At 39.9% G+C, this 20,558-nt stretch overlaps 1 protein-coding gene across 6 annotated transcripts in view; it reads right to left on the bottom strand.

Moving 5' to 3' along the window:
* Window positions 1–20,558, bottom strand: part of XRCC4 (X-ray repair cross complementing 4) — a 142,911-nt gene that overhangs the window by 41,598 nt on the left and 80,755 nt on the right. For 5 of the 6 annotated variants that reach the window (XM_063180823.1, XM_063180826.1, XM_063180824.1 and 2 more), the window contains one exon: window positions 14,002–14,149. In XM_063180823.1, the coding sequence (XP_063036893.1) occupies window positions 14,002–14,149 (148 nt within the window). Of the gene's footprint in view, window positions 1–13,997; window positions 14,150–20,558 lie in introns of those variants that run through there. The other variant, XM_063180828.1, reaches the window with a different exon arrangement.

The following is a 20,558-nucleotide window of genomic DNA, read 5'->3' as shown; positions in this document are numbered from 1 at the left end:
TGTGACTTTGGAAGCCTCACAGTGAGGTGGAACATTGACAGCCTTGTTTAGGAAGGTGTGCCAGGGACTGGTGGGAAGAGAGGGATGGAGAGCGCCATGCTGAGCTGCGGGAAAGGAGCAGAAAACCATCATTCTCCAAACCTTTTCCCTGCTGCCACTTTGCTTAATGCCATCTCTCGACAGACCAGGAATTTTTCTGTCCCCTGCCTATATCCATCCACTGCCTGTGTATAATTAAGTTTTCTTCTGAAGCGCTTTTTAATAAAACTGAAGCTGCTGCCTAAGCCCTTCTCATACATCTGCTCTCTATCCTCATGGTGTTGGTTCATCTATAATTAAACACCAGAAAGCTTTATCACCCATCAGTCATCATTCATCCACGAGCTTGTCTTATTTATCTAATTAAAAAGGTATTTATTGTCAACATATTACATTTTTTCTTCAGTATGTACCCAGTGGAGAAGTACTGTTTCATTTAATTTCTGTGCAATAGTATCCACAGCAAAATGCTTGTTAAATCAAGGAGTGTTAAAATAAAAACCAGTAACTTCAGAGTTGGTATTATCAAGGAATTCTCACATAAGCTTCATATACAGATGGAATATGGAATTGCTACTGTCTACTTTAATATGGATTACTCCTTTGGTTTCTTTCTCGGGTTAATAAATACATTTTATTATCATTTATCTGACAGCTTGGTTAGTGGCAGGAAAATTCATTTTGCTGAAAGATGGAAAATGAGAAAAAATATATAGCACCACATTGAAAACAAGGTAAAATAAGGAAAGAGAAAAACCAGTATACATTAAAATTTTCCTGTTGCTGAGAAGAAAAAGACAGAAGTCTATGGAGGTGTCTTGCTTGAACATTTGTAATAAAAGTTTAATTTTTCAATTATATCCCTGTAATATCCTGTCCTGAAGCACTGATTACTTCCTTGGCTCACTGAAAATTAATTTTGCATAGTGCAAAACTGTCTTTGGAAAACAAACCCCAGCAAAACAAAACAAAACAAAACAAAACAAAACAAAACAAAACAAAACAAAACAAAACAAAACCCCACAATCTACCTTCCCATCTAAGAATTGCCAATCCTTCTCCATTAACAGAGCCACAAAAACACAAATGAGGAATGACATGTTAATAATGCCTGTAAGAAATTATTAAAGACTGAGGACCCTGATTATGTCCTGTCACTCTCTTGCCCTTAGTTAACTTCTACACTACAGAGTTTTTAAGCAGGCAGAGCACCAGGCTTTCAAGACTGTAGATCTTGCCATAGTTTACAAATAATCCCCACTATTCATTTGGAATTTTGTAGTTCAGGGCTGTTGTGACACAAGCAGCACTGGAACCAATAACCTACAAATTAATGTCTGCAATTGTTGTGTCCTGCAGCACCCTGAGGTCGGCACCTCTGCCAGACCCAAACCTGGGCTGAGGGAATTACCTGAATTAGACACCACACGAGGATCCCAAAACCCATTCTAGGATGCTGCTGCCATGGTTGTGAACTGCCTCAAGGGAAAGAAAAAACCAAACCTACAGCTGCGGGCCCTATGTGTCTGTTTCCATCAGCTAAATGCTCGGGTGAAATTGCTCAGAAGAAACAATCTGATTTCTCTTTTCTTCCTCTTTTCTTCACCTACATTGAGGCAGTCACGTTTCTGCTCCAGGGGACAATGGAGACGTTGTTACATGAGAAAACCTACTTTTGTGAGAACACACAATGGAAGAATAATATTTGGAGATGTCAGGCGATGGCAGGTGAACCTCCACACAGGTGCACCTCTATGCAGGCAGCACCGGGCTCTACCTGGATTCATTTTCTGAATTCCAGCTCAAATTAGCTAAGCCTTAACAACTGGAAGGTTTTCAAGATGAAAAGCACTTGTCAACATGACCCAGCCAAGAAATATATGTAAAAGCAGAGAACTCAATTACATTTGGAATGTTGGTGCCCTGCTAGGGAACAGCAATTTCAGCTGTGACACAAGTTTTGAGGTTAATGATTTGGAAGCCCTAACTGAGACTCAACTTTCTGATGCCAAGGTAATGACATTTAAATAAATATCAAGCAAATGCTTAAAAATAAACACCAAATACTACTGAAGACAGGAATACCTGGTTAAAAGAAAAAGGGAAGATGAGAAATAAAAATATGAATAGCCAGCTTAGATTCAGGGTGATTCAAGCAATTGGGAAGGCTTGGATAGGACATGCATACCCACCTGTCCAACAACATCCAAGCCTGTTTACTATCTGTCATCTAAGTAATGAACTTCAGTAGTACAAATTTCCCTTATTTTTTTTTAATTTCACTTGCATATTTTTCTTTGGATTTTTTTTTTCTTTCACTTGCGTATTTCTCTTTGGAATAGAAATATGTATTTTGGTTGATGCATCACGAAACTCCAGTGGTGTCTGAAAATTACAAGTGTCACCATATTCAATGTGACCTACCCAATTGTGGGCTGGTTTTGCAAAGGGACCTAAAAATAGAAAAGTCAGAAATAACGAATCTCTATTTTTAGGTTGGCAAAATGAGAACACGTCAAGAAACAGGAGTTGGTGCAGAGCTGGGAGTGGTGTGAACAAAACCATGAAGAAGGGGAGTGTCTGGCTAACACTGCCTCAGGGTAACACGAGAAACTGGCTTTTTTTTTCTGTAAATCTAGCTCAATGAAAGGTTAAAACAGCATCAGGAACACCTCAACCTTGCAAACCATTGCATGAGAGAAAGCTGTGGAGGCAGGATTGTGGTCTCTGGCAGCATCCTGCGCCCTGTCATGCTGAGCAAACAGCCTGACGAGCCTTCCTCGCCCTGCCCTCAGATGTGATGGCTGATTTGGTGTCAGTTAGAGCAGAAAAGGTGTAAATGCACACCAGGCATGCAGGGGCCTCAGTTCTGTGCCTCTCAAGTGTTGTGCTGGAGGGCAGAAAGCGGCAGGGCAAGCAGGAGGCTGAGAGGTCACACCAAAGAGCGGATAAAGACTCACCTGGGCAGCAGCACATCCCTCCAAAGCTGAATTTCACACCACCTCAAAGCCTCCAGCTCTTACAATCCCAGCCCTGCTCATTCCAGGGTTGCCTTGACATGATGTTCCCAAAGCTCCTGCTGTGTCATTCCCTATGTTCAGCTCTCCCATGGGCAGAGCTCCTTCTCCCAAACGACCCCAGGAGTTCCCAGGTGTGGGAAGGACAACACTCACCACAAAGGGAAGCTGCACAAACCTCATGTATCTCTAAAAAAAATGCTTTTCTCTCCTGCCCTCCTGTTCTTGCCCTTGCTTCTCTCCCTCACCACCATCACTGCCTGGGGGACACTGGTTTGGACATTTTGCCTGGACATTTTGCTTACACATTTTGCTCCAGGATGGCTCTCCGTATCATTGATAACAATTTGATGGTTTTGCTTCTTTTTACAACTTTGGAGCTCACAAAATATTTTGAAGCACTTAAAGAGCCAACAGGCAACTCAACACAACCTGACAATGTCTTATTGCTACTTGGACACCTTCTGGTTTGTGTCTTCAAATCTGTTTTTACTTCAATTGAAACACTTGCTCAGGTTCTGAGCAGTTTTATCAACACAACTGGGTATAATCTGTTTTTCTGTTTGGTTTTTTTTTCATTTAACATTTTTAGTCACTGCTGCAGCTACACAGATATACAACTAGAGAGGAGTTTTAATACCAAGATATTCTTTCCTAACCTGGTGCTGCAGAACAGCTTGACACTGACACAGCACTTGAACAGAAAAACAATTTTGTATTTGTGACATACAGCAAATCCAGGAGGTTCACTCCTTGGAGAAATGTTTTCCTATTCAGGGGTGAGTTTTAGCCTAAAGGATTTAAGGTTTTCTTTATAAAAGTATATCTTTTTTCAGGATAGCTTAATAAAAGCAGAATTTTGTTCAGGTAGTTCAGTAGTTACCCAAGGATCAGCTCCAGAAGGAATAAAGCAGAAACTCTTTGGATGGTTCACATCCCCAGCAGAAACGAAATGATTTATCACCACTTTACTCCAGTTCTTACACTTGTGCAACTTCAAGGTTTAGTTGTGGCAAAACACTGAAGTGATGAGTAATGAACCATTTTCCTCTGTGAGCAAAAAATAACCCCTGTGAAAATGTTTTATAGAGTTGCTCAGGAATCTGGGGAGTGGGGAAGATCACAATATGAACGAGGTGTTGATGAAAGTTCATTCCTGTGGCCAAATCATAGTTCAGAACCTGGTGATTTTAATTACTATGTGGAGAACTTCTCAAAATGTAAAAAAAAAAACCAAAAAACCAACAAAAAACCCCCTCATTTTCCATACTCCTGCTGAATTCAGTGAATATTCTCTGTGTTCTGTGATGGCTTTAGAAAATCACATCTCTGTGAGCTTCTGCAACATAAAACAAATTTCTTTCAACCTTTTTCTACAATTAGCACCTTTTCCAACAAAGGTTTCAACCCTCTCATAAATTATTTTCTCAAGTTAAATACCTTCTTTATCTTTTCAAGGTAAACACAAGGCCAGAGGTACCATTTTTTAACTTAACAGACAGGTCTCTTACTTTGATGTCAAATACTCCTTGGGGGATCTATATAAGTGGAACATAAAATATTTATTTCTATGCTCTTGAATAATTAACACCTTTTAAAGAAGCACATGAGAAATCTCATCTCTTTCTGGCATGAGACCTGGAATGAAACTCACCCTCACCAACAGTGGAGTTTTCTTGCACATTTGTCCCATTTCCTCAGTTTTAGTCATTATTATTCTGCTCATTCTGAATGTACAGGATGAAACACTGATGCCAGTAGCTACACCAATGTTAGATTTGAATTCACCTCAGTACTTTGAATCATCAAAACAATTTTGAAAAGAGCCTTTCATTTTATTTCACTTCTGCTATTTAGCATTCAGTACAACACTGACTCTGCTGCTGATCATTTTTGAATATTGACCATTTTCCCTCAGTTTTACACCGAGTCCACTTATAACAGCTGATATGCAGAAAACCATCTGAGGAAAACACAAGCATGCAATTAGCTTCCAAATTGCTGGTTGTATGTTCAAGCTTGAGTGATGCAACAGCTCCATGACAATTGTTATGAATGGTTTGACGGATGAATAAAGTAAGGAATTATTTTAAGTGTTATTAAGCAATCAAGGGAGTGTGTCAGCAAATTCTGTGTTAACAAGGCTCATGTTAATCTAATGCTGCACCTCCTGCAGCTTCTAATAAGGGCATTTTTATTTATGCTCAAGGAGAGTGAAACGTAGTCAAATAATTTTAAGAGAGACCTGTTTTGTGCAACTCTGTCTCTAATTCTCAAAGTTTTTGGACTGATGCATGAGTATGGGCTCTGTGCCCTGCCACAGATGGCAGATCTCATCAGGAAGGGGTCCTGATTAATGCCACAGGAATTCTGACACAGCCTGACAGAAACAGATGAGTCCCCTCACCCAACCATGAAAGTGCATTTGCTCAGGCCGTATGTATTAGTCACAGTGCATAAATTTATGAATATTTATCCCCTCTGACCAGATCTGGGGATGCTCTAAATATCATCAGAAATTCATTGCCATGGGCGTCAAGGGCTTGATTTACTGATTTTGGGGAGACATAGGTACATGGTAAATGGGAAAACAAATGCACCATCAGTGCCTCTCACCACATTCCCTCTCCTGCCTCTGCTCACAGACATGTCCAGCGCCACATCTCACCCATTTCTGAGCTCCAGACCTCCTCCTGCTCCTTCTCCAAGCCATCCTGAGGCAGGAGCAGGATTAAAATAAATTCAGTACAAGTCCTTTTTCTCCCTTTTCCTCAGTTTTTGCCAACAGAATTCAAGTATTCTGGAATAGAAAATCTGTATCCTTTTCAGTGTCAGGAGCATCCTTATGCATCACACACAAGAGGTCTAGAAGGACACCCAAATACAATAAAATATTTCTCATTGGCTGGACCTAGTTCTTCACAATCAACAATAATCAGTGAAATTAAGCAGGTGAAGAAAAACAGACACAGCCATCACTGCTAGAGCAGTACATTCACCACTGGAAAAGTAATTCCCATGCATGTAGTTCTATGGATTTTAAGCAGCGGATTAAGCACTTTTTTTAGCATTAAGAAATTCAAGAAAGTCTTGCTTAATCTAAATGGCAGCTTTTTAGCCCTGCTTTGCTGAGGTGGGACATTTCTGGGAGGAAAAAAAAAAGTAAAAAATTAAGTAAAGGAAAAAGGACGAAGAGAAATAAAAACAGAAAGATTAATAGCTTTGTGCAGCAAACGTGAATTTTGAAAAGTGCACTGAACTGAGACTTCACCTCAGCAGAGCAAGCAGCATTTGCAAGAGTTGGGGAAATCCATTCCCAGACCATGAGTTTTGGTGTATTTCTGTGCACAGGGCTTTTCTCCAGCAGGTTTCCTGGGGTCCATTATGATTTAAGGGATTATTGGCCTTCCCAGACAGTTCAGCTACACAGAATACCCCAATTCAGTGCAGTAAAGAAGACTTGACTTCATGTTCAGTCCAAAGAACAGCAGAAACAGGTATTTGAGGCAGCTTTACGTCATTAATACAGCCAAGCCTTCCTCTTTTTCTCTGCCATGCTATTTTTGACACCAGGGCTGAGGTGCCATCCATCAGCCTAATCTCAATCTTCTGCCAACACCTGACCAAAATCTCAGGCCCCTGCATTACCTGCTCCTTCCTATCACAAATAATGTGCAAATAATTCTGCCTGAGAAGCTGCTTTGGGAAATTGAGGTTTAATGGCACCATCAAGAGCCCCTTGCAGAAGTGCTCACACACAAAGTGCACGTTTGCTCCTGCACCCTGATCACAAGGATGCATGTGGAATTTCAAATATTGCCTTCTTTGTTGCTTTTAACACAGTCTCCTTTTCTCAGCTTCCCACCCTTCACCCTCAAAGGCTGAAAATGTTGGAGCATGGTCTACTTCAAAAGCCAACAAGTGTTCCAGCACTGCTGGTTGCCTCAACCACACACAATCTTCCCTCCTTCTCAGTGTAATTTACCTCTGAGGAGAAATTCTTTGGCCTCCCACATTAAAACACCCCATTGAGGTTCCCAGTATTTAACAAAACTGATGCATAGTTTGATAAATTAAACTATTCCAACCCACAGCCTACCTAAAGAGGGCCTTTTTTAAAAAGCTCAGGTAAAACACAACTCCAGTAAAAACCTTTCTTGAACAGGCAAGGGAAAAGCATAAAAAAAAAAAAGTTTACCAGAAAGGTAATGGAGGAAGAAGGTATTTCTATTTTTTAAGCTCTTCTCTTGTAATCTCACAGCCCGAAATATGAAATAAATGTTCTGGAAGCGTTTCAGCGAAATGCATTATAGATGAATCATTGGAGACACATATCTCACCAGATTTGTCACAGCAATAAAACCCTGACCCAAGGAACATGCCCTGAGACAGCAGAGGGTAGAGTCCTGTCAGTCTCACTGAGTAATAACTCCTCCATCAGCAGTCAATTACTGGGCTATTACCAGTGACAAAACCTGTGAGATGTGCTCCAAACTGGAGAGCTGAGAGGCTTTTCCCGGGAGAAATGGCAGCCTCTGAGGTCAGCAGACAATGCTCATTTTTTTCCTGCCCCGGCCCTTCAGCCTTCACATTATCCCACCCTTCCCTGGGGAGCTGGGAGAAACGGCGGATCCCAATTCCCTCCACTTCCCATGGAAATAAATCACCCCTTCCCACGTGGATGCAGAAGCCTAATTATCCATTGATCTACTATCTAAAAAGACATTGCACAGGTACCAACACCAGGAGAAAACCAGCTGTGCTTTGTTGCATTTATTTCTGCCTTATTCATTTGAGCAGAAAGAATTACTCTAGATCTTTTGCTACGACATTTTCCCCCCAGTGATCCACGTCTTATACAGTTTTTGCAATTTTATCATCAAAGCCTTTATATATATATGTGTGTAATTTTTTTTCCTTTGCTCTGGCAGCCCCCCATTGTTGCACAGCTCACACAGCACAGCTCTCCCCCCCAGCCCAGCCTGGAACAGTGGCAGGTGAGTGTTCAGGTGATGATGGTCACTTATCAAAGCTCCCCCTGGGCACAGAAAGGGGCTGGGACATTTCTGATGTTGGCTCAGGTGGGGAAAAACTGTCTGGTGTGAGTGATGGCACACTGCTGCTGCCAGTGTCACAGCAAAGGAGGGGAGAGAGGAGCAAAAATAGATGGAAAAAGGAGGAAGGGAAGGGAAATTCAGCGAAGTTAGGGAAGGGAAAAGAAAGAAAAGGAGAGAGAGAAAGAGACAAGGAGAGGAAGGAAGGAGAAGGGGAGGAAGGAAGGAGGGAGGGAAGGAGGGAAGGAGGGAAGGAGGGAAGGAGGGAAGGAAGGAAGGAAGGAAGGAAGGAAGGAAGGAAGGAAGGAAGGAAGGAAGGAAGGAAGGAAGGAAGGAAGGAAGGAAGGAAGGAAGGAAGGAAGGAAGGAAGGAAGGAAGGAAGGAAGGAAGGAAGGAAGGAAGGAAGGAAGGAAGGAAGGAAGGAAGGAAGATAATGTTAAGCCTGTATGAATCACAAAGATGTCTTATCTCAGTATTTAAATTTTTTTGGTGTAATACATTAAAGGCTCATACAACCCAACCATCAACTTCTAAGAGATTTCTTAACTTGTTTACATTTCAGCCTGAACGAGTAATCATCAAAAACTTTCCAAACATTGCCTTCCATAAATGTATGATGGCAGGAATGAGCTTCTCACTGCTGTACACATTCACTGCACTGACTGACTGGAAGATCACAGTGATCGCAGTGTTTGCCAGTCCAGGAAACTTCTCTCCTATTGTATTAAATAAATGCACTTAGGAGAATACAGAAGTGACAGGTCATCCTGAGCTCTTAAATACATCTTTCCCTAAAAAAGATAACTGTGGTGAGAACTTCATACTCCCTCTGGAAGGTTCTGGTGTCATTTTCAGCAGAAAAATGACAATTTTTGCCTGGTTGGACTTTTACGAGAAGAAAGAGTTGTTGTGTGAGACAGAAAACCCAAAGTCTGGTTTGTCACCCTCTGAGAATGCCAGATTCCAGGACAGATCTGTGGTTTCTCCTACCTGAGTCACTGGTGGTGGCAGACCACACTTTAGATAAACTTTGCATTAGAGCTCCAAAAATGTGAACCGCAAGCAATGAATTAAACAAATGCAGAGAGAGGATCCCCAGGGAGCCCTGGGCTCAACCACAGGCTCCAAGTACTTTTAAGGTGGTGGAAGTTTATCAAAAGAAAAGACAAGTCCAGCTTATTACAGTATTGGGATACAATGCTGGAGGATTTCTTTCCAAATAAATTACATATACCTGCAAAGACTCGAAAAAAAAACTTTTCAAGGGAGGAGAGCATGAAAAATGGGCAAAAAAAAAAAACCCCACATTTATCATTAACAAGTAAAAACCATGCAGCAGCTCATTCTATCCACAATTACACACATGACTAAGTTTAATCGGGCCCTGAAGCCAGGAACAATCAGGGAGTGTGAGCACCGTAACTTTAAATCGTGTTTAAAGTAAAAATTACATTCCCTGCTTGGCCTCTGGTGGGGCAAGGGATGGCAAGGCAGGTGGCACAAGCCTCCACCTGGCAGCTCCTGGGACCCTCAAACACACTCTCAGAAACCTGATTACATTTTTCTGGGTGTTTCTGAGAGCTCTCTGAAGAAGCAGTGTTTATGTGTCAAAAAAAAAAAAAAAAAAAAGAAATAATTTCATTACTGGTAGCAAAGGTCCCATCAAATTGACCTGCACCTTGAAATTTCAGCAAGTCAAACATAGTGAGGTAACATATCTCTTTCCTCCAATTTAAATGTAGGCCTGATTCTGACAGTCACTCCATTCTATCACTCAAGCAGGAGGCACTAAGCCAGCAAAAGTCAAATTTCAACTGAAAAAAAAATAAATAATAAAGGCAGTAACAGTGACATCAAATGGACTGAGCTAGACTTATGAAACTGAAATTTTTGGCACACAGAACAACTAGTAAGTCAGAGTCACAGTGCTAGTTGTAAACAGGGAATTCCTCTTTAAAAAAAAATACATGTTACTTCTCAGCTGGATTAAGAGTATCTGTTAACACTTGCTTCTCAGAATTATGGAACACTTCCTCTGTAAGAACTTTTCTTAAAATTATTTTTCTGGTCTTTTTCTCAGGAGAATCCAGTGTATTTGCATCCATAAGAATGTTTTTCCTGTATTTAAGATGCTTTTCCCCAAACCACTACTGTAATTGTACATCCACTCAACAGCAGGCATGCATTAAATAGCACAGAAATTATGAATACCCTCGAGCAGCAGGAATGGATTATATTTTGAAATATACAGAATAACTTATGGATATTTTGAGCCTTATCCAGCAAAGTCTTTCTCCTAGGAAACACATGTGTGAATGAGGACCATAAAAGATCCTTTATTAGAAAAAAATGAAAGACAGAAATGAAAAGGTTTTGTTAGTCTTAACTCATTAAAAAACCACCCCCTCAATTTTGATAAATCAAAGTGGAAAGATGTAACTTGCACTAGAAATGGAAGCTTTTTCCTGATTTATTTTTATTTTAGCTATAGAGACGCCATCTCTGTTACATAGTAGTCTCTGACTGCAGGTTTTGTTCAATGACTACACTCCATTTTTAAAATTATATTAAAAAAATTGCCTTCTTCGGTAGGTACTGTCTGCTCTCAAGTAGGTTCCAGCACTTTTAAACTGAAAATATTAAGGAAACATCCAGTTATTTACAGGATTCAGGCTGACAGGCCACAGAGCTAAGCCTCTATATTGAATGCATATTCCACACAGCTATTAGCGCCATTCATGTGCAGCCCCCAAAGAGATTTGGGTAATGCCTCAATAACCATAACTTCTAACTGTGGATTGAGAATGCTCTTATTAATTTTTTTTTCTCCTCCAATTACGAAATGCAAATTGTGAAAAGCAGAATTTGCATCTTAACTTGACTTATATATTATCTCTGCCTTGCACCTTAGGAAATTGCCAGATATTACGTTATAGTTAAAGCTGCACCAAGACCATCACGGTGTATTGGAATCAGAATAATTTTATTTTACTTCCTGGCTCAATTGTGTTTTCAAAAGTAAGATTTACTTTTTGTCCTTACGTATTTTTAAAATGTGTAAATTAAGAGCCATAGGTCAGATGTTATTCATTGAAAGTAACATCTGTCTGCCCAAAGAAGCATTTCCTTCCACTGGATATCTCTGATTTAAGAACAACCTCCTAGAGAGCTGGATAAACCTCATTCTTGGCAGTTGGCTAACCCACTAATTATTCTAAATTTCTACTTTATCCTAAAGTACATCTTTATTTCAGCAAATAATTAAACAGATCATTTAGAGACCTTGTTCCACAAATCCTAGTTCAGTTCCTTGCTGCTCTCATGGCTACTTTCACTAAGCTTAATATTATCCAAAGCACATTGCCAAGTTTCATTAAAAATGTTGATTTAGCCCTTGAATAAATTGCCACAGTAATACTAGATGTCTGTATGGATAAATACAATTCAACTCCTTTTCCTGCCACTGCACCCACACACAAAGCATGAGAAAGGCAGCACTCCTTCTGCTCTAATTTCTGTGTCAAACAGATTTTTATTTGCATTCTTCTGAGTATTTTTGGTCATATCCAAGAATATATTTTCATTACAAGGAGCAGAGAATTGCCACACAACTAGCCCCGACATCCATAAATCTGAAATATTTGCAGAAATAGAATCCTTTAGGTTTTGATGACTTAATGTTCTCGAGTTTAGGATAAATGCTACTTTCTTACCACACTGTAAAATTTTATGAAAAATAGATGGAAGTTAAGACACAACTTTTCTTACGCGAAAACACTGAAAAACACTTAATTATCAAAAAACAATCTGAAAGACAAAGGGAGAATAAAACCTTGGGTAATTTCCTTTGCTGCAGAGACATTTTTTTTTTAAGATCTTGCACCGAGGAACTCAGGATGCAGCAGCTTTAGGGCAGCATCAGGCTGGAGGTGTTGGGTTTGTGGCAGCCCTTCCCTGGCCTGGAGAGCACTGCTGATGTCATCAGAAATTCCACATGGGAAACAACCCTAAACAAGCTCTGTTTGATACAGCAAGAACTGAGGGAGAAGGGTTTTGTGCGACTTGGCCCCGAAGCATTTACATTTTTATTTGCATTAAGGAGCCAGCCCTGGCTGCAGGTCTGAGCAGGAGTGCCCACGAAGGAGGGAGGACTCGTTGGTGCATTTGCAGACGTGATCCCAGAACATGCTCCCCATCTCCTGTTTGTGATGGAGCACTTCCAGAGCTGAAGGAATTTCCAAGTTAACTTCCCCCACTGACACCCCTTCTTCTTGGATAAATAAGTTTCAATTTTTTGTTTTGTTTTGTTTTTGCTCAGTGACACAGTACTGGAAAACATTTTGGGCAGGACCCCAGTGTGCTGTCAACTTAAGATAAAGCCCTTTGCAGCACCAAGGATTTGGCATTCCATCAGCACAAATTACTGGAGTAATTACAAATTACTCCACAAAAAGAACACCTATATTTGTGAACTGGTTGGCCATGCTAATTCTCCACCTCCCCACTTTTGACAAGCTGAAGACAACTGAAAATTATTAGCCAAGTAAATTGACTGAAAACTTGATTAGCAGCTGGCAAAAGACTTTAGGTGAAGCTCAAAAACTTCAGTGATGTTGAGAAAAATAACCAGCAAAGTGGAAATTATTTCAGCTCAGATTTTGTAAGGTTTCAGGTAAACAGGGATATTTCCTATCCTCCTATCTAATCCAAGAATTGCCACTGCCACATGAAGCGCAGGAAAGAAAAACGGAGAGAGAGACTGATAGAATGGATGCTCCATATGCCCAGTATCAAAATATAACTAATTATGTTGTTGCCAATAAGAAGAGCCACTCTTTAGATTCAGGCCCGACTCAATCTATAAGCAGAGTAGAAATTCTTCGCACATATGAAAATCATAATGCTGCTCTGTTTCTACTAAAATTTGCCCTTATTTCAAAGAATTAAAACAAAAATATCACTATATTCTTAGTCCTCCTACACACAGGACTCAGATATTCATAAAAAGATAATTACTCAGTCCATGGCCTCTGTATATTTGCAATACTTTGCCTCCATAGGTTTTCCTTCAACAATCAATATGAAATAAAATGAACCTGAATTTCAGGCAAGCACAGGCAGGCTGTCAAAATCAAACTGACCAAAAACAATGGGGAAAGGGGATTTTTCCATTGCAATGGACTGGGATGTAAAAGAACAAAAAAAGCAAGGCCTGACATATTTCTAAACCATCCTGAAAAAAATGCAATTTTTAACCTAATAAAACAGGATTGTAAATTCAAACATTCCTAGCTGGCGTCAAACCACAACTTTTACGTCAAAATAAGATAATTTTCCTGCTGATTTAAACAGAAATCTCTGCTAATCATGAGAAACGTCTTTGTAATCTACTTCTGTCCATAGCTGTTCAAGGAGTTTACAATCCATGGAATATTACAGATAAAAATGGAAAATATGTATTCTCAAATGTAATTTACCATGTATTTAGGAAAAATAACCAGGTTTTTGAAGAAAATGCTACCAACCCCATCAGAGCTCTGAGGCAACTCTATGCATAGCTATAAGCACCTCCCAGAACACCTGGAAAGATTTCCAGAAGTTGAAATGGACATAAGAAAAATACTTTTAAGTGTTACAAATCCTGACCCACTTTGTGTTGTAAGAGCAAACTTTTTGCTGCCTGGAGACTCCATGTCCTGAAAAAAAAAAAATCTATTAAAGATGGAATTGAGAGGTAATTTCTTTGCACTGGAATCCCAAAGGCAGAATCTCAAGGTGGTGAGCTTGGAACCTCCTCAACCAGAGGCTGTCCATGCCAAAATGGGTTTGGAGTCCCATGACCCCGACGAGGTCTGTGAGCATAAAATCCAATATATTTAAAACACACTTACTTTTCCTGGGCTGGCTGCTCTGCCTCGCAAGCAGCCACCTTAGCTCCTGTCCCTCCAGGTTCTGTCATCCTTTGCCTTCGTTTTCTCCTGGGAGCTGCGCACACAGTGTCTGGGGTGCCCAGCAGGGAGGAATCCCTTTGTTCCGGAGCTGCCAAGAGGAAAAACAGCCAAGGTCAAAGGGAATCTGACATTTGAAGTGTTTCAAGACAAGCCTCAAAATATTTATTTTCTGCGCCTTTCTTATGAAAATGTCTGTAGTCACAAAATGGCCTCAGAATTGGGTGAAGTTTGTGACATAAAGGCATGTTCAAAACGACTTAATTTAGACTAGAAAGATAATCTTCCCTCTGCATCTCTTTGTAACCAGTGGAGATAAACACCACCAACCTTAAACTGGACAATCTGTCTGGAATTTCACTGTCTCTTTTGCAGAACTTGAGTGAAGCAGGCTCTGTCCTATTTAAATTGCCATGTAAATTCATAAAATATGCTTTATCTACCCTTAAACAACAAACCTCTCTCCACTTTGACAACTACATACTCAAAACTCAAATGTCAAGACAAGCAGATCCTTCCTTAAGCTAAAGGAAGGATAAAACAAAAAAAAATAAAGTCCCCTATTAATGCATTCAGAAGTTATAAAGACATTTTAATTCCAGCTATCAACATCCTACAGTGTATTTTCATTTGGTATGCCTGCTTTCAAAATGAAATCATAAATTACCTATAATTTTCAAGACAAGGATATCCAGAACAGCACAAATAGCTGGAATATATTCAATAACAATGTGGCGACTGAGGCTGAAGCTGTTAGGGTAACTTTCCTGTTTATTACATTTCTGTGCATTTTAAGGTGGTTTAATCCTCATGTAGATGAAAGATGCCATAATTTGAGATTCAACACAAACATTTTTCACAGAAAGCAAATAACGAATCCTTTTTCCCCATTCCTTTCAGAATTCTTACCCATGTGTACTGAAAATGAAGCGGGGAGGTAACACACAGCCCACAAGTGGCATTTTCACCATTTCTCAAAGAAACACGTGTTTCTGGCCAAGAACACTGATAAATTAATCAGAGGCTCCCTAGAGCCTCTGCCCTCAGTGAAGCACAAACCTAACATTTATTAATATTAAATATTCACCAGCATGCACTACACCACATCACAGACTTGCAGATACTTGCAGGGTGACAACAGGTATTAGCTGACATATTTCCAAGGCACAAGGTAATTAACAAGTTCCAAAGTCCAGCACAAACAGGATACATTCCTACAATAAATGCTGAGAAGGGTGAAATGACATTCTAAAGCTCCACACTAAACTTTAACCAGATATGCATGCTTTTCCAGTGCTAAATGCTGAAAATATATTTATGATAGTTACTCTTTACCTGTCTAGGGCAGTGTGTCCAACATTTCCATAAACATTACTTTATATATTTCAACATCACTATTCAAAGTTGGCCTCTTCATCACGAATACACACAGAACAGTTTGCTGTCAAGAACCCAACAAATTGGAATAAATTTACTATCATAACTCCTGTCCTTCCTTTCTGCTGTTTTCCTCCCATACCCTCTATTTTGGCCAAAAAGTAGATCCAGAGGTGAACCTCATATACAAAACCTAAATTTTCCTAGCGTGGTAAAGAAATGTCTCTGGGTTTTCACCTGCACAATGTGCACTGGTGAGCACAGCCCTCGCGCTCAGCAGTTTTTTTGCTATTTAGACACAGAATTCTTTTGTGTCTAAAATTAATTTTAACAAGATTTTATTTTCTTCTGTTTCTAAAATATTCATTTATTTTAATTATACCAAAAGAAAGGCTTAAAGACTGAATTCAAGTAGGCCAGAATTCAATCTCACAAAGAGCAGCAGATTGGCTCATGGGGGAGGGTTGACCATCACATTTTTGTTGTGTTTGTTTCTTTCCTCCAAGCTAAAACCATCAGAATTGCTGAAGAAAAGATGGAATGCACTTGACTCTCACAGTACCATGCATCACCACTGGACTTTAAACAACACCCACTACTGCTACCCAAAAATAATTCCCATTAATGAATTCATTTATAGCACTTGACTAAAAGCCAAAGAAAGCTTCAGCAAAATGTTATTCATTGCTCAGTGTAAAAATCTTTTGGAAAAATGAGAGACAGTCTTAGGCACAAGCCTAGCTTTTCATCCTGAAAATATTTTCTGACCAAATTTAAGCAACGTTTTAAGGAAGGAAAGTTCCTTGACTCCTCGTGAAATTAAATTTCTTACTTTTATATTATGTAATTCAATGTGAATGATTGTTATACCTTTGAGAGGAATGGTAGCAATTTAGACACAGACTAGAGTACTGCTAGACGAAAAATAGTAATTAAACCTCCTACACCAAACATTGATTAAGAAAAGAAAATATTCCCAATAGATAACACATTTCCTGCAGGTGAGTAACTGCAAGAAATGAGATTGATAAAGAGAGCAAGAAGGGAACGATTGTTCAAGTACTAGAAGAATATTTGTGCCCAGAAGATAAAAGGCTTTAAATAAAAACTCCTGCTGGTTGGAGGGTTTTATGTTGTTTTGGGGGTTCTTTTTTTTGTAATTTTGAAAAGTGATATTATTTGGTGGGTTGAAGGAGTTTTTCAATAGGGCATTCTAGAGAATAACTGAAAAGTAAAAATAGCTGTCATTGGTTTGGAAGAGCCAGGATGAAATTAAATCAGTGCAGCCCCACAATGCTGGGGACCAGGAAACAGAAAATGCCTTTAATAGAGAAAAATGTCAGGACTCATAAGACATTTGGAAATACAGCATAAGGAACTCTGAAAGTACAGAAATTAACTTCTGCAGCCTAGTTACAGGCAGGCAGTCCTGTTAGATTCTACAATACACTTATGCATTACTTTATTTTTATATACAGAAGTCAATTGTTTAAAAAAAATACCTTCCAATCTGCCATATCCACCTTTCAGTGTGAGAAAAGCAGTAACTCTGTGAATCTTCATTTGAGTACACCATCACCTCTAATGCAAAATCCTACAGCTTTGCCTTGCCTAATTATTCATGAGAGTGTCACTGAGAAAACAGGATCCAGATCCTCTCAGTACAGCAATAAAGGGCTAAAATCAGCACCAAAAGCTTTGTTTTGCCATAAAAAATATAAACAGGGACCAAAGCAAGCAAAAAGCAGGCAGAAGTTTTTCAAAATTGAGGAATTTGTTTGCCTACAATGACCTAACTTCACACAGACAGAATACACAGCCCTGATGTTCAAATTATGAGTGATGGACCACAAGCAAGAAAAAAAAGCTGCAATTAATCTGATTTTACCTACAGGAAACTCAATCACAGGCATTACTTCTCCTCACTTTGCTGTTATATAGTCAAGATATAACAAATGATTAAACGGATTCAAAGGGCATTCACATTTTCAGCCTGCATCACTAAGTGAAATTACTTAGTTTGATCACAATAAAGAACTCGCAGTTATTAAAAAAAAAAAAAAAAAGAAAAAAAAAGAAAAGAAAAAGGGCTTCTCCAGATTGGTACAGAACAGGAAATATTTTTAAAGGACAGGCATTTATCCTGAAGAAAAACCTTCATTTAAAATTATCTCCTATCCTGGAGATTTCATCAACAGCAGCACAGAATTCTGACAATTTTTTTAATCTTCTGAATGAAAATTCAGCTTTTTCATCTGACTTAGGAGAATTTGCTCAGATTTTCAGACATTAACACAACTGTAACTCCCCTAAATTCCTCCTAGAGCCCTCCTGTTAGCAGAGCAGGACTCCCTGGCTGAATTCTGCCTAACTCCAGGCAGCATGTGTTGCTCCATGGAATTAATCAACTGGACTCCCACGTTCTGCTCCTTAATAAAGCTGCAGATTTAACCTAAAATCAGCACCAATATTAGACAAAACGGGCTGAGAGTCACCCGGAGAGCTGTCCCCCAAGCCACCAGAGAAAAGCAAAAGCAGAGAGGAAGCAAAACTCATCACTTTAATTCCTGACTGTAACTCCAGCCGTTCCCTGCTTCCTCAATCCCAGCATAATTCCCCAGGGATCACCGATAATTAGCATCTCTCTGACAGTCTCAGCAGAGCCTTCTAAATGAACGGGTATGGAAATTAACACGTCCCAGGGATGCAGAGGCAATATCTGCAGAGCAGGATGAAGTCGTTCCTGACAGGCAGCTGAGGAAACACCATTCCTGCCTACTCTGAAGTTACCCCGTGCGCACAGATCCCGGCATTTCTCATGGGAAATTGACTTGTTTAGATCACTCAGAGATACTAAACACGGCTATTTACAGTCCATGCATCTGCTGCAGTGAAAGCAACAGGAATATGTCACTATATTAATTTTAGGAAAATAGTGAAAGACATTCCCTGTTCCTTTTGTCCTGCCCTACTGTATATTTAATTCTTTGTATGAATTTGGGTTTACTGTACCATAATCCCCTGGGGCCAAGAGGCAGCTGAGACCAAGGTTCCATAAATTCTCTGTCAGCTGGTTATTAACATTTATTTTTACAAAGAATATCTCCATGGGAAGTGTTTATGAAGACACATTTTAAAACAACTCCAGCAAGAAGTTTAGCTCCAGCTATACAAAATTTATAAATTGTATTCAGCTCAGTAAGGAAGTTTACATTTCACCATTCTAGGCTGTATTACCACTGAGTTTTCAATTTGCAAAGTCTATTCTTTTCCTGACATCACCCTTTTCTAAAATATTTTTAAATACGACTGTTTTATTAAAAAAAAAAATAAAACCAAATAAACAACAAACCAAACAAAAATCCCCCACAAAACACCCTCATTTCACACCTGCAGGGAAACCAATCAAGTTATGGTAAAATCTGTTTGCCATAACGTTTCCTTCTCATTGCTTATTTATTTGGGATCACTCAGGCGCTCATCTGTTGCCATCTCACATTGTCTTGAAACTACATTGGGAAAAAAAATTTGGGTAAATTTGACACACAAATAATAGGTTTGGTCATGAAGCATGAAAAAGTCTCTTTCCATCTATCAAAACACATGAGGATAAAAACATAATGCATTTTACACATATCCAAGAGACTCTGAGGGAGCTCATTAATTTTAATCATCAAAACTATGATCTGTAATAGAAATGCCTCTTTTACAAAATACCTTAAGAAGGGAAATTTCAATGAACCACATTGAGGAAGAGAAATACTAATTTTCAATAATCCATATCAATGTGTTTTGCCAAAAAGTAATGCAGTACTACTATAATTCTAAAAAAAATCCCTGCTTACAAGCATTGCTAAAGGTTATGATTTTGTTTGAAAATACTACAAATTTATAGTGCCTGTAGCTCCTGGAGGTTAGCACCTCACTCAGAGCACAAAGAGAAAGCTTTGGGATATGCTCAGATCATTCCTTGTGTGTATCAGGCAGGCAACATTTTGCAATTTCAATTTTGACACCTAAAAATCTCCTTACCAGTCTAAATCCCCTAATAAAAATCTAACAATGTCTTCCCTGCTTTATTTTCCACAGGTGCTTGACAGAGGCAGCACCAAAGCTGGTGGCTCAGATGCTGTGGTGCTTTTAGGCTTGGCCAGGGGCTGTTTGGGGACAAAGCTTTAGGCTGCTCAGCAACAGCTTTTCAACAATCCACTGCAATTCCTGATTTACTGCACGGACCTTTCCTCCCTCTCTGGCCCTCGAATCTCCTCAAACCTCTGAATTAAGGCTAATTTTCTGTGCACCATGGCTGGATGCAGTCATCCAGCACACAAGCACATCCAAGCTCAGGCATCAGCACCAGAAAGGTCGTGGTTTGAAGAGGTTTGGATGAGCTCAGTGTCCCGGGTGTGCCTGTTTGCTGGAGTCATCCTCTGGGCTCCCGGGATGTCCCGTTTGGATCATCTGTACCACCCAGGGTGGAGGTAGGAGGCTTCTGGACATAACTCCCAGGAGGCATGAAGCACCACGCAGGTCGAGCAAGCAAAACAACAAAGCAGGCAGACACAAGGGCTGAAATCATGAGGCCGCTTTGGGAAAGATTTCTGGGCTGTGATGTCTCAATTCAATGTGAGGTAGTGGAGCCCAGAGTAATTCCTCACCAGGCTCGTAAAGCATAAACCTCATGCCTGGAATTCCATCATTTTTTGCTCGACTTGGATTTTCTGGTGTCTGAGCTGATGTGGCTCTGGCCCACCCAGCTGATCCAGGCCCTGGCACCAGCAATTGTAGGGCTTCCAATGATCACCTCTAAAGATTTCTGACCCACGTCAGAAATCGGTATTATCCCTAACCTCAGGCTGTGTGAATGTGGAGTCCAAGGTCTGAAAGTCAGTCCTAAAGAAGAACGTGAACAATCAACATTATTTACTGATTTCAAGCCAGTGATTATTTTGTTAACCTTTATGTAGTCATGAAACCACAGAATTGTGGAATGGTTTGGGTTGGAAGGGACCTTAAAGCGCATCCAGTCCCACCCCTGCCATGGACAGGGACACCTTCCACTGTCCCACGGTGCTCCAAGCCCTGCCCAGCCTGGCCTGGGACCCTTTTGGGGACTCTACAAC

The sequence above is a fragment of the Melospiza melodia genome, chromosome Z (genome assembly GCF_035770615.1).
Source record: "Melospiza melodia melodia isolate bMelMel2 chromosome Z, bMelMel2.pri, whole genome shotgun sequence".
NCBI lineage: Eukaryota > Metazoa > Chordata > Aves > Passeriformes > Passerellidae > Melospiza > Melospiza melodia.
The sequence above is the reverse complement of the archived record's forward strand: the minus strand, read 5'-3'. Positions and strand labels throughout refer to the sequence as shown.